Source organism: Rhinopithecus bieti, unplaced genomic scaffold (genome assembly GCF_001698545.2).
Source record: "Rhinopithecus bieti isolate Rb0 unplaced genomic scaffold, ASM169854v2 scaffold_11964, whole genome shotgun sequence".
NCBI lineage: Eukaryota > Metazoa > Chordata > Mammalia > Primates > Cercopithecidae > Rhinopithecus > Rhinopithecus bieti.
In genome coordinates, this window is record NW_016807677.1 from 8,739,938 (window position 1) to 8,766,060 (window position 26,123).

A 26,123-nucleotide genomic window follows, 5' to 3' on the forward strand; every position below is an offset into this window, starting at 1 on the left:
CACCTCGCCCAGCTAGTTTTTTGTATTTTCTAGTAGAGACGGGGTTTTACCGTGTTAGCCAGGATGGTCTCGATCTCCTGACCTCGTGATCTGCCCGTCTCAGCCTCCCAAAGTGCTGGGATTACAGGCTTGAGCCACCGCACCCGGCCAAAAACTTACACTTTTATACAATTCTTAATATACCACAAAATACTATGCCTTATCTGTCATTTTCAAATGGACCTTTATTACAAAAGCTGATAAAATGAATATTGGGGAATGTTTCAAAATTTAACTTTGTAACCCAGACTTATTTCTCTTTTGCCTCATAGAACAGAAACAATTTTATTATGTTTTATTATGAGAGAAAATAAAGCATTGAGGTTTTGGCTTTTAAAACAATTTTTTTTATTTTATTTTTTATTTTTTGAGACAAAGTCTTGCTCTTGTCCCCCAGGCTGGAGTGTGATGGTGCAATCTTGGGTCACTGCAACCTCTGCCTCCCGGGTTCAAGCGATTCTCCTACCTCAGCCTCCCAAGTAGCTGGGATTACAGGCGCCTGCCACCACGTCTGGCTAATTTTTGTATTTTTAGTACAGAGACGGGGTTTCACCTTGTTGGCCAGGCTGTTCTCAAACTCCTGACCTCATGTGATCCGCTCGCCTCAGCTTCCCAAAGTGCTGGGATTACAGGTGTAAGCCACCGTGCCTGGCCAGTTTTTTGCCTTTTTAAGTAATGTAGTTCGTTGATACAAAATATATTGGGAATGTTGTGCAGCCATCACCACTATCCAGCTCCATAATTCTTTTCATCTTGTAAAACTAAAACTCTGCACCCATTAAACAATCCCCATTTCCCCGCTCCCCACAACCCCTGGCAACCACCATTCTACTTTTTGTCTTTATGATTTTGAGTATTCTCCCTGTATAAGTGGTATCATACAGTATTTGTCTTTTTGTGACTGGCTTATTTCACTTAACATAATGTCCTCAAGGTTCATCCACGTTGTGGCATATGTCGGAATTTCCTTCCTTTAAGGCTGAATGATATTCTACTTGTATACTGCATTTTGCTTACCTGTGTATCTGTTGATGGGCACTCAGGTTGCTTCTGTGTTTTAGTTATTGTGAATAATGCTGTTATGAACATGGATGTTCAGATACTGCTTTGAGATCCTGCTTTCAATTATTTAGTTATTTGTTTGCTTGTTTAGACAAGATAAAACCATGAGCTTTGTGGGTGTTGTTTTATATATCAGTCAATCAGATGAAAAGAATTAATCATAAGAAAAGTTTGAGGCTGGGTGTAGTGGCTCACACCTGTAATCCCAGCAGTTGGGGAGGCCAAGGCAGGTGGATCACTTGAGGTCAGGAGTTTGAGACCAGCCCGGCAAACATAGTGAAACCCCGTCTCTACTAAAAATACAAAAATTAGCTGGGTGTGGTGATGCACGTCTGTAATCCCAGCTACTCAGGAGACTGAGGCAGGAGAATTGCTTGAACTTGGGAGGTGGAGGTTGCAGTGAGCTGAGATTGTGCCACTGTACTCCAGCCTGGGCAACAGAGTGAGACTCCCATCTCAAAAAAAAAGAGAAAAGTTTGATAGGCCAGCTTGATTGTCTAAATTTTAGAAGGCAGATTCTAAAATGAGTAATCCTAGAATTTAGCTATGGTAACATACAGTGCTGTGTACATTTTATAGCCAAATGGCCACATAGAATTTTTATATTATTTACTTTTTTTTGAGGTAAAATGTACATATATAATACAGAACATACACATCTTTACCCTTTTTTTTCCCTTTTTTTCTTTTTTTTTGAGACAGAGTCTCACTCTGTCGTCCAGGCTGGAGTGCAGTGTTGTTATCTTGGCTCACTGCAACCTCCGCCTCCTGAGTTTCAGTGTTTTCCGAGTAGCTCCCGAGTAGCTGGGGTTACAGGCGCCCGCCACCACACCCGGCTAATTATTTGTATTTTTAGTAGATACAGGGTTTTGCCATGTTGGCCAGGCTGGTCTCGAACTCCTGACGTGAGGTGATCTGCCCACCTTGGCCTCCCAAATTGCTGGGAGTACAGGCATGAGCCACCACGCCCAGCCATCTTTACCATTTTTAAGTATACAGTTCAGCAGTAATAAATACATTTATATTCTTTTTTTCCTCCCTTCAGTTCCCTCCACCCACTTCCTGGCCTTTGGTAACCACCAGTTTATTTATCTTTATGAGATCCACCTTTTTAGCTCTGACATATGAGTGAGAACATGCAATAGTTGTCTTTCTGTGCTTGGTTTATTTCACTTAACGTAATGGCTTCCAGTTCCATATTGCTGCAGATGACAGGATTTCATTTTTTTTTGTGGCTGAATAGTATTCCATAGTGTGTATATACCACATTTTCTTTATCCATTCATTTATTGATGGGCACTTAGGTTGACTTAATGTTTTGGCCATTGTGAATAGTGCTGCAATAAACATAGGAGTACAACTATCTCCAATGTATTGATTTCCTTTGTTTTGGATATATACACCCAGTAGTGATATTGCTGGATACTATGGTAATTCTGTATTTTTAGTTTTTTGAGGACTGTCTATAGTGTTCTACAAAGCGGCCTTACTAAATTGCATTTCCACCAACAGTGTATGAGTGTCCCTTTTCTCTACATCCCTGCCAGCATCTGTTACTGCCTTTTTTTTTTTTTTTTTTAAACAGAGTCTTCCTCTATCGCCCAGGCAGCCTTCACCTCCCGGGTTCAAGTGATTCTTAGCCTCTGCCACCCAAGTAGCTGGGATTACATTCATCACTATGCCCAGCTAATTTTTGTAAATTCCAAAGTCCTGGGACTTACAGGTGTGAGCCACCTTGCCCAGCCTTGCCTGTCTTTTTGATACAAGCCATTTTGACTGGGGTGAGATTATATCTCATTGTGGTTTTGATTTCTATTTCTGTGATTATAGTGTTTAACATTTTTTTCATATAGCTTTTGGCCATTTGTTCGTCTTTTGAGAAGTGTTAGTTCAGATGTTTTGCCCATTTGTAAATGAGACTGTTTGGTTTTCTGCTATCGAGTTTGAGCTCTTTATATATTCTGGTTATTAGTCCTTTTTTAGATAGTTCGTAGACACTTTCTTCTGTTCTTTAGTTTATCTCTTCATTTTGTTGGTTGTTTCTTTTGCTGTACAGAGCTTTTTAGCTTGATATAATACCCATTATCTCTCTTTACTTGTGCCTTTGAGATCTTACACAAAAAACCTTTACCTAGACCAATGTCGTTTTTTCACTTCTTTGGGTAGATTGATTCCTAGGTGTTTTACTTTTTTTTTTTTTTAAGCTATTGTAAATGGAATTGCTTTCTTGGTTTGTTTTTCAGATTGTTTACTGTTGGTGTATATAAATGGCTACTGATTTTTTTTAAATTTTAGTTTTTAAGAGGAGATGGTGCCTTACTCTGTTGACCAGGCTGGTCTCAAACTCCTAGCCCACGCAATCTTCCCACCTTGCCCTTCGAAAGTGCTGGGATTACAGGCATGAGCCACCATGTCCAGCCCTGATTTTTTAATGTTGATTTTGCAACCTGCAACTTTACTGAATTCATTTATCAGTTCCAGCAGTTTTTTTTTTTTTGGTGGGATCTTTAGGTTTTTCTAGGTATAAGATCATGTTATCTGCAAATAATGTTAATTTGACTTCTTTCCCTCCACTTTGGATACCCTTTATTTCTTTCTTTTTCCTCTTCCTCCTCTTCTTCTTCTTCTTTTTTTTTTTTTTTTTTTGCCTAATTGCTGTGGTTTTTGTATTATTTTATTAAGAATTTAAAACCTAACCAAAGAGTCATTCTTCTCCAACCCTCTCAAAACCTTCCAAGTGTTTTGTTTTGTTTTTTGTTGTTGTTGTTTTTGAGACAGAGTCTCGCTCCGTTGCCCAGGCTGGAGTGCAGTGGTGCAACCTTGGCTCACTGCAGTCTCCGCCTCCTGGGTTCAAGCGATTCTTCTGCCTCAGCCTCCCCGAGTAGCTGGAATTACAGGCGCCCACCACCACGCCTGGCTAATTTTTGTATTTTTAGTAGAGATGGGGTTTCACCAGGTTGGCCAGTCTGGTCTCAAACTCCTGACCTCAAGTGATCCACCCACCTCGGTCTCCCAAAGTGCTGGGGATTACAGGCATGAGCTACCACACCCGGCTTAAAACCTTCCAAGTCTTAACTGCAATTACTTAACTAGTTCTGATCAAGACCAACAAAATTAAGGACAGTAAGTAAAAGCTCATAAGTTACAGTTAGCTATCAAATTTCATGACATACAGATTTTCTTAGTATACAGTAAGGGAGAATCATTCTTTGTAGGACCTTGTACTGTCTTAGGTGACATTCTGTTGTCTTCTGTCACAGGGCCTAAATAATTGTCAAAATAATATTTAAAGTTAGAACTTTTGAACTCTCTTAAAAATTTATTTTCCTTTCCTGTTCAACTCATTGGAATAAGAGATTTGATTTAGTGATCTATACACTTAAGGATTAAAATTCATGTTACTTATCTCCCAATATTACTTACCTTCATGCTGTAGGAAGTGATATATACCAGTAACTCACATTTTTCAATAATTCATATAATTCACATCAAAATTCCTATTTTTGAGTCAGTAAATACTGTTTTCAATCTTAATTTCTTGGATTTACTTATTAGTTTAGGTAAGTAAAACTTAATGGAAGTGTTAAAATGTATTATAGATTTCTGAAACATGGCAATTTGTTTACTGAGGTCAAAACTTTAGATGGAGAGATTTTTTTTTAAAATAAAATAAAGTTATGTGCTTGTAGCCTTTTTACATAACTTGAATTGCAAAATATTTTCATTTCTCTTTAAAAATTATTAGGCTTTTGCCAAATTAGAAATGAGGTATAGCGCCTGTAGTCCTAGCTACTAGGGAGACTGAGGTGGGAGGATTGCTTGAGCCCATGAGTTAGAGGCTGCAGTGAGCTATGATTGTGCCACTGCACTTCAGCCTGGGCAACAGAGCGAGACCCTGTCTCAAGAAAACAAAGAGGTACATACGTATTTACATGTATGCTAATTTTTAGAAACTGAACAGATTTGATTTCTTGCTACTATTTTTAGCTTCTTTTGATAATGAGAATGTTTGGAATTAATCACTGTTGGGGGGAATACATATATTTCACAGAACTAGAAGAACAGACTCGAAAAGCTCTAGAACTGGATCAAGAACGAAAACGAGCAAAAGAAGAAGCAGAACGGCTTGAAAAAGAGCGTCGAGCTGCTGAAGAGGCGAAGTCTGCCATAGCAAAACAAGCTGCCGACCAGATGAAGAATCAGGAGCAGCTAGTAAGGAACTGTCTTCTTAGAGAAAAAGTTTAAATAAAAGCATAGAGTGAACCCTCTAAAAAGAAAAAACAAAAAGCAACCATTTTGTGCTTTCTGGAAAGCAAGCCGAAAATAACATGTAACTTAATAACAAAGTGTGGACAAAACCTAAAATTTTATTTCTGCCTGAACAAAACCTAAAATACAAAAGAATAAGATATTTTTCTGTAAATTATTTGTAAATGGAGTTTATTGTCAGCAAAAGGTTCTGATTCACTTTGACATTGGACAGGTTCCACAATAAGTCAGTTGGCGTCTTTTGCTTTAGATAAATTAATATAATATGTTATAGTTCCTATGAGATAACTATAGGCCATAATTGGTTGGGGTTTTTTGTTTATGTAGTGGACTTGCAAATAACGAGGTATAAGCATGTTACTTAAAAGATCCTGGATTTAAATATTAGTTCACATATGCTACTTGCTATGTATATGTCTTTGGGTCTTTCTGAGCCTCAGTTCCCTCCCTTTGAAAAGAGGAATGATGGTCGGGTGCAGTGGCTCATGACTGTAATCCCAGCATTTTGAGAGGCTGAGGCAGGAGGATCACCTGAGGTCAGGAGTTCAAGACCACCCTGACCAACATAGCAAAACCCTGTCTCTACTAAAAATACAAAATTAGCCAGGCACAGTGGTGCACACCTATAATCCCAGCTACTTTGGGAGGCTGAGGCAGGAGTATTGCCTGAACCCAGCAGGCGGAGTTTGCGGTGAGCTGAGATTGTGCCACTGGGCTCCAGTCTGGACGACAGAGCCACACTCCGTCTGGAAAAAAAAAAAAAGGAATGATACTACCTGTTAGGATTATTGGGGAATTAAATGAGATGATTTGATAAAGTGCCATTTAAAGTATATAGTATTATATAAATATATTTTCTCTTTTGTAGACTTTAACAAATAGTTTATTGATGAAAGTTTTTTTTTCTTTTTTCTTTTTTTTTTATTTTTAGAGAGGAGATCCGCTCTGATCAGCCACAACAGGCTGGAAGTGGGTGGCCGGATCTCAGCGCTCATGCAAGCTCCGCCTTCCGGTTACTCATTCTCGCTGGCCTCAGGCTCCAGAGTAGCTGGGACTACAGGCGCCGCCACCCTCCGCGTCGGCCAGATTTTGTATTTTAGCTACGGACCGGCGGGTTCACCGCGTGTTAGCCAGGATGGTCCTTGATCTCCTGACCTCGTTGATCCACCCGTCTCGGCCTCCCAAAGTGCTGGGATTACAGACTTGAGCCACCGCGCCCGGCCGATGAAAGTTTTTTTTAAAAAGCTTTTAAGTTACACATTTTAAGTTCCTGCTACTGAAAGCAGGATTAACTGCTTGTCTGTAGAATAATAGTAATCTTTCAATTTTGTCTCCTCCTTAGCTCATTACTTCAAGGACTTATTGTAAATAAGCTATTTGAGATCTTAAGAAATACTGTATTTTTTTAAATGGAAGACTGTCTAAGAAAAACATAAACAGCCTAAGCATGTACATTAAAGCTTTGTTGACTTACAAGATTATTCAAAATATGTTAATCTTGGACTTATATTATTTACTTTAGGCAGCAGAACTTGCTGAATTCACTGCCAAGATTGCACTTCTAGAAGAAGCCAAGAAGAAAAAGGAAGAGGAAGCTACTGAATGGCAACACAAAGTAATCATTTGTTCATTTACTAGCTTTTATTGGATAGCTTTTGTACCCCGGATTATGCTGACTTTATAGAGATGAATATTAAGTTACTGTCATAATTTGGAGTGGGAAAAATACTTGTGTATGTGTATTGTAAATATTTATCTACGGATATAAACCAAGTACTTTGGGAACACAGAAGAGGTGATTAATTTCTGTGGGGACCAGAGAGTTGTTGGGAGACCCATATACATTTAAGCTCGGTCTTGAATAATGAATTAAATTTTGGGGGTATGAAAGATTGGGACATAAGATTGGGAATAGTTAGAGACTGAAGAGGTGGCCATTCCAGACAGAGGGAACTGAATGAGTATAGGAAGTATGAATGTATGTAATAGATTTGAGGATAACCAATAAGCAGCCGAAGCTTCGTGTTGTTCAGAAATGTTGGAAGATGTGGCCCTCATGTTAGATAATAGGGAATTGTGAAGGGCTTTAAATAAATGCTCTGCTACAGCAAGGCAGTGGGAGTATCGATTGACTTGGGGCTTAGAAGATTTCAAAACAGGATTGTAACATGATCAGATATGATTTTCTAAAAACCATGTAGTGATCAGTGTGAAGAAAGGATTGGGATAGTGGATGCTTAAGAGATAAAGACCCAAACTGAGGATGTGGAAATGAGAATAAAGAGGAATGGGAAGAGATAAGAGACATTTTGTGGTAGACACAAAAGGACGTGGCAACCAGTGATTGGATATGAAGTTGAATTATTTTTATTTTTTTAGAGACACGCTCTTACTCTGTGTCCCAGGCTGGAGTGGAGTGGCACAATCATAGTTCATTGCAGCCTTGAACTCCTGGGCTCAAGGGCTCCTCCCACCTCAGCCTCTGCAGTAGCTGAGACTACAGGCATGCGTCATCATTTTTATTTTTGTTGAGAATGGAGGTCTTGTGGTGTAGCCCAGGTTGGTCTCCAACTGCTGGCCTCAAGCAGCCCTCCCCTCTCAGCCTCCAAAGTGGTGGGATTATAGGTGTAAGCCACTGTGCGCAGCTGATACTGAGATTTCTAATATGAGTCCTAAGTAGATGAAACTACTATTGTCTAAAGTAGCACACAGTTGTAAAATCAGGCTTTGGTTGGAGGGATGGGGGACTATAAGATAATGAGAGTTTAATTCAAATGACAGTAACTCTTAAATGAAAAGATATACCCAAAGATGATATTTAGTTTTAGAAGATGATTTTTCTACAATAAAATGTACTTATACAGAAAACAGTTTTCTTTTACTCTTAAGTAAATCATAAGGTTTCTTTTACTCTTAAGTAAATTTTAAGTAAGTAGCAGTTTAAATTTCACTGGGAAGTTTTAGATGTATTGAAAATTAGTTGTATATAAATAAAACTACAAAAGGAATTCCACTGTTAATTTCCCAGTTACTGTACTTTGTTACTAGAATTTTTTAGATCCCTTTTAGAGATGATTTGTGAAATTTAGAGACACGTAAACTTTAAAAAAATTAGCATATTACCGATGTCAAGTCTGTGAATTATAGAAAATTAGGAAATGCACACGAAAGACAATTATATTCCCATAAATTAGGGGCAGTACTGCAAAACCTTAGTACATATCCTTCCAGGATACTTCCTGTTTATATATTCAACATGAAATCTTACTGTATGTACTATTTCATTTTAGTGTATTTTCATCTCATAGAATATTAGGCTATATTCAGAATTTCCCAAAAAGTCTCATAGCTGATTTGCCAGACAAGTGTTCAGAGGACTTTGCATTATCTCTATTTGCTGTAAGTCTCTTTTAATGGAGGGCAGTTTCTCTTTGTATTATTTTGATTTATTGAAGGGACCTACAGAATGTCCCAGCTCCTGTATTTGTTTAGTTCCTTCCTTGTGTCATTGACCTTATCCTTTAACTCCAGTATTTCCTGTGAACCGGAAGTTAGATCTAGAACCTGGGGAATTCAAATTAAATGTTTTTGACTACAGTGCATCAGAGGTGAGAATTCCATATAATTTAACATCTAAACTGGAGCACTTTTGAGAAAAAGGGGATATTGTTCATAATTACACCAGGACAACAGTGTAACAGGACTTTTCCAGGTAAACCAAGATAATATGATCACCCAAATAATTGGTGATGTTAGATATTTCAGATTGTATCGTATCAGAAGACAGTATTTAGTTAACTCACCATTAGTATTTGTTAGTGATCATTGGATTTGAGTAACGACAGTCTCATTCCTCCATTTTTCGGTTACATTTTCCCCTTGTGGCTCAAATAAAATCTATTGGGTATGGGATTCTTCGGCATTATACGAATATCCATTTCTCAATAGCTATTTGCACAACAATTTTAGCAAACAGTTGATAATTCTTGCCAGAATTAGTACTTCTTTTTTTGCATGTATGCTTGTTTTTCTTTTCACCTGTCACTGACTTGAAGCTTGCAGAATTAGTAATTCTAATAGGATTTGCATAATAATGCTTTTGATTTTCTCCTTTACCTGTTGGCATTCTTTTGTGAAAATAGAGCTTTCATAAATAGGGCTTATTTCATTACCTTGAAATATAGTTTCTGTTAAAAAAGCAGTATAACTTGATTGTTTTAATTACTAATTTTTGAAGTAAGTTGCTCATAAACGTATTTTTAATGTTCAGGCTTTTGCAGCCCAGGAAGACTTGGAAAAGACCAAAGAAGAGTTAAAAACTGTGATGTCTGCGCCCCCTCCACCTCCACCACCACCAGTCATTCCTCCAACAGAAAACGAACATGATGAACATGATGAGAATAATGCTGAGGCTAGTGCTGAATTATCAAATGAAGGGGTAATGAACCATAGAAGCGAGGAAGAACGTGTAACAGAAACACAGAAAAATGAGCGTGTTAAGAAGCAACTTCAGGTATTTAAAATTTGCAGTTGTATGCACATTTGAAATATAGTTTGCATTTCCCCATCTTAGACAAACTTAGTTAAAAAGAACATAGAAGTTTTAATACTGACTGGCCTTGTGATTGGTTTGTGGGTATTTGGCCTATAGTCGTTATTTCATTTCTTCCATTGTGTGAACCCATTAGCAAATACCTGTTAGCTTTGAATAAACAGACCTTAATTAGTGAGTTATTTAATTACAGCTTGACCCATTTTAAAAGGTATAAAGTATTGTAATGTTGTGTTGAAAAACAAATGAATTTAGTTTTTAATCAGTAATATGTATGTTGAGGGCCAGGCGCAGTGGCTCACACCTGTAATCCCAGCACTCTGGGAGGCCGAGGCAGGTGGATCGCTTGAGGCCAGGAGTTCAAGACCAGCCTGGCCAACATGGTGAAACTCTGCCTCTACCAAAAATACAAAAATTAGCTGGGTATGGCGGTATGAGCCTGTAATCCCAGCTACTTGGGAGGCTGAGGCATGAGAATTGCTTGAACCTCGGAGGTGGAGGTTGCAGTGAGCCGAGATCATGACACTGTACTCCAGCCTGGATGATAGAAGTGACTCTTTCTCAGAAAAATAAAATAAAATGTACATTGGAAAGAATGATAGTTAATATACTATGTTTAAGACATTGCATAATCTTATTCAGATTTTATATTGGCAAAAGGTCAGTATATTACATGGACATAACTAGGTCAAAGTAGAGGATTTTAATATTATGAGAGCTTTCTTTTTTCCCAGTAAGTTATCTAATATTTTAATTGTTGAAATCTTTAAATATTAAAATAAGGTGATAGTTACAATAAATATATTAAGACTTTTGGAGAAGGCTTCCCTTGAGGTATAGATTTTAAATCTCATAGTAATAGTAGTCTATAATGGCTGCATTGAACTTTTTAGCCATTTCAAATATTAGATGAGAAAGTTAAGGACATTTAGAATAATGTACAAAATACCATGGTTGATAAATGTGGAAAGGAAAGGCCATGTGTACTCTTCCCTTACCACTGCCACCACTATTGCTAAAGCAAACTTATACACTAAAGAAAAAGGTTTCACAGCGGAAATGATTTGGTATATGTATTTATGCATCTTAAAGCCATTTTCATAAATTTTTTTAAATCTTAGAAAATAATTGTTGTACTTTTTATTTTTTAAATATAGGCATTAAGTTCAGAATTAGCCCAAGCCAGAGATGAAACCAAGAAAACACAAAATGATGTTCTTCATGCTGAGAATGTTAAAGCAGGCCGTGATAAGTACAAGACTCTGCGACAGATTCGACAAGGCAATACAAAGCAGCGTATCGATGAGTTTGAAGCAATGTGAGAGCTGTTATTTTGCATATATGTTCTTCATAAGCTGAACCACCAACAGAGAAAAGCAGGCCTTTGCAGATATGATGGAATGCATCCCACCTTGCCAAAGCACTTACACCGGTTTGACTGTGCTAGCTAAAAGACAGATTTAAGGGGAGCTCTTCAGCATGAAGGCAGTATGATATCATGCTTGGTTTTCTTTTTCTTTTGGTACAGGGAATGGAGAATGGTGTTCCATTGCCTCCTTTCACATTTTTTTTTTCTTTTTCTTTTTTTTTTTTTTTTCTGTTGAAGATTAACACTAATTATCATGTCTGACAAATGTGTATGTGTGGTTTCAGTTCTGTGTACATTTTAAAGGATAATGGTGATGAACATTTTTTGGGTTTCCCTTGTCCCTTCCATTTAACCTGTGTGTATTTCCACATTCTCTCTCACATTTTCTCAGTGTGCCCTTCTCTTATCTGCCATGTCCATAGCCATAATCCCACCATCATACAGATCAGGCAGTGTTTAAAATGATGGTAGGTAGCACAGTGGACAGTCTTTGATCATTATGTAGAAAATAAGGACTATTGAGTATCGATGAAAGAGATTAGAAACATTTAATAATGGTTCATGTACAGCTGGTGGTTTTTTTTAAAATCGAACATTTAATTGCCTTATTGGATATTTTGATTATTGGTTTATTAATCACAGTCATCTCGTTGAACAGCTTACATTGATTGGTGTTTTAATCTCCTCTAATCCCTTGGATCGGCTTTTTTTGCCTACCCATTTCACAGAGGTTTAGACAGTCCAGGGTAGTAGCTCCCTAGGAGGTTTCTGATTAAAACCAGCCTCTTTGCAAAGGATTTTAAAGTTTTGTTCTTTTATAGACGTGGATTTAGAAAAACAGATGATATACATTTGTCGGTCACTGATATTAATTATTTTTTAAAACCTGGACCTTTCTGGAAGGGCAGCATATAAAAACATCAGTCCCGAGGAGGGGACAACAAGACTACCTCACTACTACACCTGCGATGACTGGTTGTTCAAACACAATGGAGTGTGTAAGCTATATATGTTTTATAATTCATGATGATAGCCTTGATCATCAAGAAATACTTTTGAAATTCCATTTTCCCTCATAATATCTTAGAGTGCTAAATTTTTAACTGCCTTTTTGTTGAGTCAAACTGTGGGATTCTGATTTATATTAAAATTGTAAGCTCCTCACTGGTATACTATCATCCTGGAGGGCTGTGGTATGGCTGAGTAAGAGGGGGAATGAGAGAGAGAGACTGTGTGTGTGTGTGTGTGTGTGTGTGTGTGTGTGTGTAATCTTGTGTGTATGAGAGAGAGATGCTAACCTTGTAACATGAAGAATGTCTGTACCTTGATATGATAGTTACATAATCATTATATTTGGCTTCTAGATCACTGTGCTTATTTTTTTTTCAATCTCTGACTAAAAATACTTAAATTTTGTTTGTTAATTCTATTTTAGAAATTATAATTTTAGTTTATATTAATTTCAGTTATATCTTACTGAAGAAATCTTTCCAGTCAGAAGGAAGTTCTAATATTCACATGTTCTAATACTTTGTTTATTGTAAAACAGCTAAATTTGGAGATACGTAAAGCCTTGTTTTCTCTGTGTGGTTCAGCTGCTTTCCATTTGGTATTACACAGTCAAATTTACATTTATTAAAATTGCCATTTTATTAAACATTTTCATGCACAGTAGATTCAAGTTGTGTCTGAAAATATCTCTTGTGTTTTTTTGATTTTGCTGACTTTAAAAGGATTAATCTGGGCAGACATTATGAAAAAGAAAGATTGCGTTTAATATATTTTTTGAGCTTTGTAGGACAAAACATAGCTGGTTAACCTTGAAGTGACTGTTGTACCATGGTTGTGCACGTGCTTCAGAATCCTATGGAAGACAATGTTCCTACTTGCAGTGTACATCAAAGGAATGGATGGTGGACCCTACTATTCATGTTTTGAAACACAAATGTTCACTTTAAAGCAATTGCCATAATAGATAAAAACCTGAACTTTCATTGGATTTTTGTTAATTTTCCTCATTTTGAATTATGTGCACTACCATAGCTACATCAGTTTGCTACAGTATTGAAAAATTATCAGTTATATTTTGCTGTTTATGATCTATTTGTAGATTAGGATTAAAATGGATTTAATCCATTTTTAAGGCTGTGTGAATTTTTCTAAACAAGAACCATTTGCAATATGGATTTCATAGAGATTAAACCAATTATAACTTATCATTAGCAGTCGCGAGCACATGTTCATATAGTCAATGTAAAAATACACTAATGAGTATTTGGTAAATCCCAGTAGGCTTTTACCATTAGCATAATTTTGTGTTGTACAATTAAGTTACAATTATTACATCTCTAATTTTGGATAATATTCATTGGTTAACAATAAAGTGACAAAAGCTCATGCCTTCAAGGTCCACTGTTGTTATTTAACATGGATTTCTTGTATATTTCTTGAAAATTACAATCTTTATCAGAGCCATGAATCACCACATCTTAAAAGTAAGAAGTAGATAGGAAATAATTTTAAATCCTTATAGATCTACTCTTTCCCCAAAATGATACGTCTTTGGTATGGAAGTAATAGTGATTAATTCTGTGGAAAAGTTAAACTATTAAATTAAACTGACTTTCTTGACAACAAAATGTAATTTAGGGTTTCCAATCATTGCCTTTATTTATTGTATAGTGGTTAGTTTCTTTTGCCTGAGGAAGATACAGTTTTTTGTCATTGATTCATCTCACTATTAACATTTCAACATTCTTTAAAGAACCGTATGCTAAGTATCTTTATTTAAGTACAAGTTCTTATTTTGAAGCTATATTACAGAGCAGTTACTATAAATCTAGAAGTTGATTGCCTTTTTCAAGTCTTCTTACTAATTTTTTACTTAAGTAAGTTATAAATCTATAAAAATAGTAAAAGCCCAGATTTTTTTGTTGATAGTAATATTTAACTGTCACTTTTATTTCTGTTCTCAAGGACACATAGTGATTTTTTTACTCTGATCCTGTCAGAAAATGGAATTTTAAATAATATTTTGCTTTATGTCTAGAGTTTTTAAGAGCTAGAATGGCCCCTTATAAAATTATGTTAGATTTTATTGAAAGTCACTCTTATCATTAGAAGTGTTTCATTATTATTATTTTTTTTAAATCCCACTGTATTCTGTTCCAGTATTGATCACCTTGTTGATTGTTAATGTTTTTAGAAATGAAAAAATTTTTTTAATTCACAGGCATCCCATTTTACATATGCACAGTAAAAACAATTAGTCTTAAAAGTTAAAGCTTGAAACTAAAGTCTACGGGATTACTAACTTTAGCATTAATATACTGAACTAATGAGTAAACCAAAGCTTAGATACCATTATTAAGAATAAGAGAAAACAGTTCAGTGTGGAGCTCTACTGTTAGGTTCCTCTCTTAAGTCTGTTCTAAATGAACAGAACTTTAGCATTTTCTTATTTTGTACCACTTCCATTTTTTTAACCTATCAAATATTCTAATGTGGTCTGTCACATGGAATGACAGTATTCTAGCTCATACAAAAGCTCTTTGGATTCTGCAAATGTTTTTGATAACTTTATGAAATGTTCAGGCAGCCTGACTCCCCACAGTCTACACTAGTGACTAGGAAAAACTGGCTCCCTATCATGTTCCATATGTTAAAGCTTACCACATTCTTATCCTTAGCTTTTCCAATTAAATAATTTTAACTCCCAATTTTTCCTTAGTAGACCTACCTCTTACTATGTCCATCTATCAAGATTTAAGAACTTCCATTTTCCCTGTGGAAAGATCGTGGCTGTGTGGTTCAGCTCCTTTCCATTTGTGGGTAATAGACACTCAGATTTACATTTATCTGTTAAAATTGCCATTTATCTCCTCAATACTGACTTCCCTTAACCTCCGTGGTACAAGAGTTTTCTGATTTGGGGTTATATATACTACTTTAGGAGTTAAAGTATTTCCTACACAATTTTTGCATTAAAGATCTTGACTAAGGTGATACCCCATAACACATCCTTTGCATTCAGGTTTATGTTTTGGCTGTGGAGATCCCTAGCTACTCAATGGCTCCAGGTTCTTATTTAATGGTCATCATTTAGCCAATACATTTTTATTAAGTGCTGGCTATATTCAAGGACTTAGAAGCAGGATTAGGATGATTGTGACCCTTTGTTTTGGCCTATGTAGGGGACTTCAAATATTAATTTATTTTAGCTCTTAGATCATTTCCATTTATCTATTACAATATCGTTTCTTTTAAAATGGCAATGCCATATTGTTGATTCCTGTTATTTGTATGCCCAGATTCCTCCATGTTTATAGCTAGCTAGTTGCTTCTATCAGTGCAAATTATTATTTTTACCACCCTATTCTAATTGTTCTTCACTTATTTAATCATTATTTTAAATATTTGGATTCATTTTTATATTTATGCATGCCATTTAGTTTGCTCCTAAAAATAGTGATACTGGTTTTAGTTTTTTATTACTAAATCAGCATAGCCAAATGTCCATCTTCCTACTGGTAATATGCAATCAGAATTTCTGAGATTATTTATGTGACTACTTTTGGAAAAGTTTCTTTTGATAAAACATGGATTTATTATGTGAAATTCTTGCACTGTGTTACAATGTGTGCTATGATATCCCTTTTATTTTTTTTCAACTTAAATATGATGTTTTGTATTATTTTAGACCTAGGAATCATGTGTTTTTAGAATCATAAGGGAATATATATCCTCCCTCCCTTTCCTTTTATATATATTGAAAAGTCTATGGAATTCAAGTCTGGCATTTGAATTCTATATGCTCTCATTGCATTTACATAATTGTTTACTTTTAAATTTTAGCTGTTTTCATAAAAACAGTTTTGAGATGAAGGAAACTTAATAAAAGGAAGATTAATAAGCAGGAAAATTAGTAACTGACAGGGAATATGAATGAATACTCAGTATACGTTTCTCAGGTATGCTTATTTTCTGATAAATTACTTAATTTTCGTTTCGTAGGCCAAATTTTAAACACCAGTTAATAAAGTTATTCTAAAAGAGTCTCTAATTTTAAAAGTTTTTCTAACCTAGGAAGACTCATTTTAGACCCAACTGACAAACCAGTCAAATATGATTAATTGGTAATATCTGTATTAAATATTGAGAAGATTAATAAAGTTAAAAGTTTACAGTTGAATCTTTTTTTATCGTGCTAAAATATACATAAAATTGATCATTTTAACCATTTTCAAGTGTACAGTTCAGTGCCATTAAGTACATTCAGGTTGTTGTGTAACCGTCACCACCATCCATCTCCAGGACGTTTTCATCTTCCCAGACTGAATTGTGTACCCATTAAATGATAATCCCCCATTCCTCCCTCCTCCCCAGTCCTTGGTGACCACTTCTCTACTTTGTGTCTCCATAAATTTGATGTTTCTAAGTACCTCATAAAAGTGAACTCATACAATATTTGTCCTTTCGTGTCTGGTTTATTTCACTTAGCATAATGTTTTCAAGGTTCGTTTATGTTGTATGTATCAGAATTTTATTCCTTTTTAAGGCTAAACAATATTCCATTGTATGCATATACCATATTTTATTTATCCATGTGTCTGTTATTGATGGACACTTGAATTACCACTATCATTTGACTACTGTGAGTATTGCTGCTTTGAAGATTGGTGTACAAATATCTTAGAGTCCCTGCTTTCAGTTCTTTGGGATACATCATACCCAGAAGTGGAATTGTTTGGTCATCTGTTAATTCTGTGTTTAATTTTTTTTTTTTTTTTTGAGATGGAGTTTTGCTCTTGTTGCCCAGGCTGGAGTGCAGTGACACAATTTTGGCTCACTGCAGCCTCTGCCTCCTGGGTTCAAGAGATTTTCCTGCCTCAGCCTCCCGAGTAGCTGGGATTACAGGCATGCACTACCATGCCTGGCTAATTTTTTTTTTAGTAGAGATGAGATTTCTCCATGTTGGTCAGGCTGATCTTGAACTCCCAACCTCAGGTGATCTGCCCTCCTTGGTCTCCCAAAGTACTGGAATTACAGGCGTGAGCCACCACACCTGGCCTTGTGTTTAATTTTTTGAGGAATTGTCATATTTTCCACAGCAGCAGCACCATTTTACATTCACGTAGCAGTGCACAAGGTTCTAATTTTGCCACATCCTCATTAACAATTGTTATTTTCTGGGTTTTTTGTTTGTTTGTTTGCTTATTTGCTTGCTTGCTTGATTTTGATAATAGCCATCCTAATGGCGAAGGAGTACTTCATTGTGGTTTTGACTTGCATTTTCCTTTGATACATTTCTCAAATCATAAAAGAAATTAAAATGTGTTTATCGACCATTTGTATATAATTTTTGGAGAAATGTCTATTCCAGTTTTGCCCATTTAAAAAATTGCTTAATTTTCTGTTGTAAGAATTCTTTGTATTTGGGATTCAGAATATTAATCCATTATCCCAGGATTTGGAATATTAATTCCTTTTCAGGTAGGAGTTCCAAATCTTTTTTCCCATTGTGAATTGCCTTTTCGCCCTTGATATAGTGTAGTTTTCTTTGATGCACAAAAGTTTTTAATTTTGAAGAAGTCCAATTTTGTTGTTGTTGCCTGTGCTTTTGGTGTTTGTGTTTTTTGAAGAGGAAAAATAGTTTTTAATGAAGAAGGTGTTACAGAAAGGCAAAGCAGAAGAGAATATGTATAGTGGTTAGTCTCTAGACTGTAGAAATGAAAGTAAATAGATAGACAGTGGGCATTGACTGTAGGATGATAAAGCTAGAGTGGGTTGGGCCCAGGAATTTATGGAGCCTTGAATCCTATGTTTAGATGGTTTAATTTGATTTGAGGACAACTGGTAGCTTTGGAAAGGCACAGCTACAGAGAGGCACAATAACTAAACCTTGCTTGAGAAAGAAAACTCATGTTGTGATGTAAAGTGTACTAGAAAGTGCAGAGGAGATAGCATAATAGAAGAGCTTATAGATAGCATAATACAGCTGTCTACTGTAGTTAGCCTAAGAAAGGCCATGGCCATGGGAATGAATTTAAAGGAAATTCTGATAAAGGAAATGTTTAAGTGTAATTTGCTGTCATGTTTGCTATATTGTTCATGTTTGTGGTAATGTATTTTCTTCTGAACTTACTTTCCAGCTGACCTCTTTTGAGACACTTAAAACCTCAGTATCTTTTCTTTTATCCATGACTTTTTGGGAATGGGTTCTTTAGTGGCACAAAAGAAGTAGAAATTAAAGACATGCAAGAACAAATGGATTTGGTTCTGGGTTCTAACTCCAAGTCTTATACTCTTGTACTCTAGCTTTTATAACTGATTTTATAGTTCTGAATCAGATCGTCCTTTTTCAGAGCATTTCTCTGGATTCAGATTATGGTCACTTCCATTCTAGATGCATTATCTTCACAAAAATCTATGCCTGACCGAGGCTTAATATCTGTGTATGTTTGAAGTTTTAATACTGGTTTATAGTTGAAAACCATTACCTCAGAGTAATGCTTATAACAATAGTTTATCAAACTTCTTTTTGCTCTCAGATGACCTTCATAATGTACTGGCTTTTAGAAGAAATTTGAAGGGTTTTTTTTTTCTTTTTTAAACAGTTTGGGGTTAGTAAAATGATTCTTTCAGCTCATTATGAAAGAATTATGTTCACCAAAACACAACTCAGAGAAGGTTATCTCAGAACATACAGGCACAATTATTTCCTGGCTATGATAACCCTTAACAACTCACTTTGGAAATTTCTATAGATTTCTTTCTTTTTTTTTTTGAGATGGAGTTCCACTCTTGTTGCCCAGGCTGGAGTGCAGTGGCGCGATCTCAGCTCACCATAACCTCCGCCTCAATCAAGCTATTCTCGTGCCTAAGTCTCCCAAGTAGCTGGGATTACAGGCACGTGCCACCATGCCCAGCTAATTTTTGTATTAGAGATGCGGTTTCTCCATTCTCCATGTTGGTCAGGCTGGTCTCAAACTCCTGACCTCAGGTGATCCGCTCACGTCGGCCTCCCAAAGTGCTGGGATTACAGGCGTGAGCCCCTGCTCCTGGCCTAGATTTGTTTTTTTTTTTTTTATTGAGACGGAGTCTCGCTCTGTCGCCCAGGCTGGAGTGCAGTGGCCGGATCTCAGCTCACTGCAAGCTCCGCCTCCTGGGTTTACGCCATTCTCCTGCCTCAGCCTCCCGAGTAGCTGGGACTACAGGCGCCCGCCACCTCGCCCGGCTAGTTTTTTGTATTTTTAGTAGAGATGGGGTTTCACCGTGTTAGCCAGGATGGTCTCGATCTTCTGACCTCGTGATCTGCCCGTCTCGGCCTCCCAAAGTGCTGGGATTACAGGCTTGAGCCACCGCGCCCGGCCTAGATTTTTTAAAAGTTGAAAACTGTACTTGATTATGCTCATCGATTTAGCTTTTGCTAGAGGCATGAGTTGATTGATCTGCTTGTACCCAAATGACATCTTAAATTTTTTTGCCTTCTTTTGATTGTTTCTCTCAGGCAATTCCTAATACAATCTAGTTCTCAATTTTTAGGCCATAAAGGTTTTCGAATATAGGTGGATAAAATCTTTTGATAGAATTTAAGTTACAGGTAGATGGTTTCTCCTCAGTGACTTTATTTTATTTATTTTTTGGAGACAGATTCTCACTTGACCAGACTGGAGTGCAGAGGTGTGATTTCAGTGCACTGCAGCTTTCACTTCTCAGGTTCAAGCGATTATCCTGCCTTAGCCTCCCAAGTAGCTAGGACTAAAGGTGTGTGCCACCATGCCCGGCTGATTGTTGTATTTTTAGTAGAGACGGGTTTTCACCATGTTGGTCAGGCTGGTTTTGACCTCCTGACCTCAAGTGATCAGTCCCCCTCGGCCTCCCAAAGTGCTGGGATTACAGGTGTGAGCCACCGCGCCCGGCCTAAAATTTGTGTATTGTTGAAGGACATATAATCTTCCATTGTATGTAGAAGTAAATAATAGTTTACTTCTTAGTTCCATTAATATTTGCAAATGTACTTGATAGTAGCTCACTTGGGTTTCTTAAAACGTTTAGGTTGGTTAAACTGCCTATCATTTTTCAAGAAATACTAACATCCTTTAAAAGTAGTTTTTGTTGATAGTTACAATATAAATCCCTGTCATTTAGTAATTTATTTTATTTTATTTTATTTTATTTTATTTTATTTTATTTTATTTGAGATGGAGTCTTGCTCTGTCGCCCAGGCTGGATGGAGTGTGGTGGCGTGATCTTGGCTCACTGCAAGCTCTGCCTCCCGGGTTCACGCCATTCTCCTGTCTCAGCCTCCCGAGTAGCTGGGACTACAGGCGCCCACCACCATGCCTGGCTCATTTTTTGTATTTTTAGTAGAGATGGGATTTCACCTTTCACCGTGTTAGCCAGGATGGTCTTGATCTTCTGACCTTGTGATCCACCTGCCTCGGCCTCCCAGAGTGCTGGGATTACAGGCATGAGCCACTGTGCCCGACCCATTTAGTAATTTAGATGCATTCTTAAAATAACCTGAGATAATACTTCCATTTTGTAAAAACTTTGTACCAGACAATATAAGACCTGGAATTAGAACCCAGAACCTAATCTTCTGGATATAGTTTAATGTATTATATTAAACTATAATCAGTTATATTGGAATGCCACGTTGTATTCCAGTATAACTGATGTTTTAAGGATGTTTAAAATGAATTTGGGGGGCATAAGCTATATAAAAGACTTTGTATGAAATGTATCCATTGGAAAAGTAGGTTTGCATCTCTACAGGTTACGGTATGTAAATTTTTGGAATGTTCTCAAGCATTGGGAAGACTGCAAATAAGTATGTCTTCTAGATAACTGGTGTGATGTATACAGATAGGAAAATGTTCTCTGCCACCTCTTATTTTTCATCCATTATGCTTTAGCTCTTAAACATTAGACATGTAAAAGATTTTCAGTGTAATAGTACTATGAAAGGAATGCTGAATTAGGAGAAAAGAAGGCATGATGTTTATTCCCTTTTCCATAAAATAAGATATATATACATTTGCATGCAGAGTCATTCATTCAGTGATTTTCAGAGCAATTGCTGTTTGTGCACTGTTGGAATTATGGGAGATAGATGAATCGATGAGACTTTGTGACTCTGCCAAGAGAATTGTAGTTAATTGGGGAGTTGAGTCCTGGACTCAAATTGAGGTATAGAAAGTATGGTAGTAAGTGCCAGAAGAAAAACTGAGATAAAATGTGCAGGAGATAGAGAAATGAGAGGCCACTTCGTTCAGCTTTAGGTCACTTTGATTTAGTGTTTATTCATGTGATACTTCTTGATGAAGCTGAGAAAATGTTCTTTTAGAGTTTAGATTTTAGATCAGATATTGTTCTTGTACCTATAAACTTTGGTCTTAGTTCGTGTGTGTATGTGTGTATGTATGTGTGTATGTGTTTTGGAGACAGGGTCTTGCTCTGTTGCCCAGGCTGGAGTACAGTGGTGCAGTCTCGGCTCACTGCAGCTTCTGCCTCCTGGGTTCAAGCGATTCTTCTGCCTCAGCCTCCTGAATAGCTGGGACTACAGGCATGTGCCACCACATCTGGCTAATTTTTGTATTTTTAGTAGAGACGCCGAGGCGGGCGGATCACCTGAGGTCAGGAGTTTGAGACCAGCCTGGCCAACATGGTGAAACCCTACTCTACTAAAAATACAAAAATTAGCCAAACGTGGTGGCGGGTACCTTTAATCTCAGCTACTCGGGAAGCTGAGGCAGGAGAATCACTTGAAACCAGGAGGCGGAGGTTGCAGCGAGCCGAGATTGTACCACTGAACTGCAATCTGGGTGAAAAGAGCGAAACTGTCTCAAAAAAAATAAGAGAATCTTTGGGATAGCTGTGAGGCAGCATGATGTTGAGGTAATTGCATGGGTTTTGGATTTCCACATCGAGTTTAAATCTTGGCCTGGCCACTTCTGAGACCTTGGGAATCCACTCAGCCATTTGAGCTTGAGTTGTCTCATCCATTAAACAGAAGTAACACTATTAATCTTGTGAGTGTTGATTGTAATAATAAATATGGAATACTTTGTTTATAGCCTTGGCATATTGGAAATGTTAATAAATAGTAACTTGTGTCATTTTGGTTTTCATCTGTCAGTATTATGAATATTCATATTTGTAGCCAAGTCCTTTGGGCTCCATTTTTAATATGTTTTGTTTACCTTTTAAGGATTCTAGTTATGATTCTCTTAGAAGGTATCACTCCCCATGTTTGTTGAGTGTGTGCCAGGCCTATGCAAAGCATATGGAGATAAGAAAGACATGCTCCTAAGCAGTAAATAGTTTATGGTTTTTCCCGGTACACAAAATAAATCTTTCATATGTGTTTGTGTGTTATGAATAAGTGAGGTTCCCTCCTCAACCCCTTAATATTATAGTCTGCCAAGTCTCAGTCCTTCTGTCTACAGTTGGATCTCTTAGTGACTTTATCCAGTGTCATTGCTTTAAATACCACCTGTAGGCTGAAAAACTTAAATCTCTAACCAGATTCTCCCCTGAACTTCAGATGTGTATATCTAATTCTCTACATAACATTTCCAGTTTGATATCTAATAAGCATCTCAAACTTACTATGTTAAACTCAAGATCTTCCCTCCTTAAACTTGCTTCTGCCTGAGTCTTCCCCTTCTCAGTTGATAAATGGCAAGTCCCTTCTTCCAGCTAATTAGGCCAAAACCTTGACCACACCTATGACTCTCTCAGTCAGTCCATCCATTCCAATCACAAACCTATTGGCCCAGCATTCAAGATACATAATGTATCCAGAATATGACCACTTCATCCTCCACAGCCATCAGTGATCCACCCACAGGATTGCTTGGATTATTGCAAAAGCCTTCCATTCTGTTTTCTTGATTTCCTCTTTGCCATATTACAGTCTTTTAAGAACTTACAACAGGTAAGTCAGACCATGTCACTTGTGCTCAAAATCCCTCCGAGGTTTCCCATCTCCGAGTAAAAGCTGTGTCCTGGCCGGGCGCGGTGGCTCAAGCCTGTAATCCCAGCACTTTGGGAGGCCGAGACCATCCTGGCTAACAGGGTGAAACCCCGTCTCTACTAAAAAATACAAAAAACTAGCCGGGTGAGGTGGCGGGCGCCTGTAGTCCCAGCTACTCGGGAGGCTGAGGCAGGAGAATGGCGTAAACCCGGGAGGCGGAGCTTGCAGTGAGCTGAGATCCGGCCACTGCAGTCCAGCCTGGGCGACAGAGCGAGACTCCGTCTCAAAAAAAAAAATAAAAATAAAAAAGAGCGGTGTCCTTTTCAGCGGTCATTTGTAACCTAGTCTATTCTGGTCCCTGCCAAAGCTCTTGGGCCTCCTCTGCTGATTTCCTCTTCTCTTGTTAAATTGAAGTCACACTGACTTCCTTGTTATTCTTTAAAGCAGCCAGCTGGTCCAACTCCTCTTACTTAGCTTGGAAGACTTTTTCCCAGACATTGTTATGATTCACTCCCTTGCTACCTCCAGGAATTTGCTTAAATGTCACCTCAATGAGGCTGCCTCTTACAACTCTATTTAAAATTGTACCTTCCCCAAGTATCTCGTACCCATTTCTTGCCTTTATTTTTCTCTATAGCACTTGCCATCTAGCATACTATATATTTACCTATTTGTATTGTATCTGTCTCACTACACTAGAATGTAAGCTCCATGAGGGCAGGAATTTTTTTTTTTTTAAATTTTTTTTTTTGAGACGGACTCTCCCTCTGTGGCCCAGACTGGAGTGCAGTGGCCGGATCTCAGCTCGCTACAAGCTCTGCCTCCCGGGTTCACGCCATTCTCCTGCCTCAGCCTCCCCAGTAGCTGGGACTACAGGCGCCCGCCACCTCGCCCGGCTAGTTTTTTTGTGTATTTTTTAGTAGAGACGGGGTTTCACCGTGTTAGCCAGGATGGTCTGGATCTCCTGACCTCGTGATCCGCCCGTCTCGGCCTCCCAAAGTGCTGGGATTACAGGCTTGAGCCACCGCGCCCGGCCGAGGGCAGGAATTTTACCGTTGTGTACACTGGTATATGCCCAGGGCCTAGAGCGCTGCCTGGAATGCCATAGATGCTTGCTATTTAATAAATGAATGGATAGATGAGCTCTGAGAGCTCAGAAGGAAGGCACCTGATCTTACTGCAGAGCTCCAGGGAAGGCTTGCTGTAGGAGATGGTCCCTAAGCGAAGTCTTTCAGGACGAGTTATTCTTAATCGAGGAGGCAAAGATAGGAAAGCTTTCTGGAAAGAAGGAACTGCATATGCATATACATTGAGTCACAAAAGGACGTGGAGTGTGCTGGGACTGCCCATTTGTATTGAAAACAAAGTTTGAGATTCAGAAGGTAGTGCCGTAAAATACAAGAAAATCATGAGGGAGAGCAGGTTTGGGTGTGCCCGTGACATTTCTTTTTGGACAATTTGAATTTGGAATGCTGATGGAATGTCAGATGAAATTTCCCAAGGGGAAAATGTAAGGAAAGAATTGGTGGGTTTAGTATAGGACCTTGGAGAGCGCCAACATTGAAGTACTGCCAAAGCAAGAGAGGACCACAGAGACGTGTAGGACAGAAAGGTGACTGCATGTGACCACCAGTGCCACACGGGGAAAATAATATTACGATACTTAAAATGTATACTGGTTTCAGCAACAAGAACATCATTGAAAAGAGCAATTTCTTTGAGTTAGAATAGTTGTCACTTAGTTTAACTGTGTGTCTTCTGGAAAGTGTTTTCCCTAAATCTACATGTAACGCTTACGCTCTAAGAATAACAAGAACAGGAAAATGGTGTCTCTAACGGTGTCCTCTGTCAACTCCGTATGTCTAAATCTGACACTTTCGCATGAACCCCACTCCATACCCCTGCTCAAGTCGGTGAGATTATGCCTGGTAAGGTGAAAATCTGTTCCCGTATTTGCCATCTAGAGTAAATAGGCTCCACGAAGCACTTGAGTGATGTCATCCATTCAAATAATGTTATTCATTCATTAAACATTTATTAGATGCCTCAAGTTAGGCTCTGAGGATTCATAGATAATTTAATACATCATAAATAATTTAAAACATCATCTAGAGGAAGAAACAGAAGAGTTAAAAAATGATTATGACAATGAGACAAGTAACAAGAGGCACTCAGAGCTAGGTAGTGACCAACCTCTTGCTAACATTGATAAGGTTATAGAGGTTATTGTAATTGTCTAAACAGGGCTGCATCTGCCTGAGCAAGGGGCACTGTTTCCTTATCCACACAAAGACATCATAAAGACTGCAGGTGTCCTTGAAGGTATTCCATTTTACAGCTAGGTAACCTGCTCAAGGACAACCACAGTGGCAGACTCCGTATTTGGATTTTGGTTTTCTTAGAAGCAAAAGCCCTTATCTTTTTGATTACAAAACGACCTTTCCAGTTGAAAGCCAACTGAGACATGTTTACTTGCTCTTGGAAGGATTATTTTGTCTGCATCACTCAAAGTGAATTTATCGATTGATTTATAGGCCAAAGAATGCTTTAAATCTTAAGTTCAACTTGAATACACAGTGGTAGTGACCTGATCAAACCCACTAGATTAAAGACCAGTCTCCTTGAACCACTGCATGTGGCTTGTAACTCTAGTCTGTCCAGTTTAGTGCTCCTGCTTTCAAGATGAGGTCAATATAGCCTAAAGATTTAAAGTTGAAATACATGATTTACTCTTGGAGGGAAAGCATTATTATTATTTATTTTGAGACGGAGTCTCACTCTGTCCCCTGGCTGGAGTGCAGTGGCACGATCTCGGCTCACTGCAAGCTCCGCCTCCTGGGTTCACACCA

General features: G+C 37.7%; 1 protein-coding gene across 4 annotated transcripts in view; it reads left to right on the forward strand.

Moving 5' to 3' along the window:
• The window catches only part of RDX (radixin), a 94,388-nt gene that overhangs the window by 54,535 nt on the left and 13,730 nt on the right, over window positions 1-26,123 (forward strand). Inside the window, exons 11-14 of one of the 4 annotated variants that reach the window (XM_017883249.1) lie at window positions 5,153-5,313; window positions 6,893-6,985; window positions 9,641-9,883; window positions 11,080-11,240. In XM_017883249.1, the coding sequence (XP_017738738.1) occupies window positions 5,153-5,313; window positions 6,893-6,985; window positions 9,641-9,883; window positions 11,080-11,240 (658 nt within the window). Of the gene's footprint in view, window positions 1-5,152; window positions 5,314-6,892; window positions 6,986-9,640; window positions 9,884-11,079; window positions 13,691-26,123 lie in introns of those variants that run through there. The other 3 variants (XM_017883247.1, XM_017883248.1, XM_017883250.1) reach the window with 3 other exon arrangements.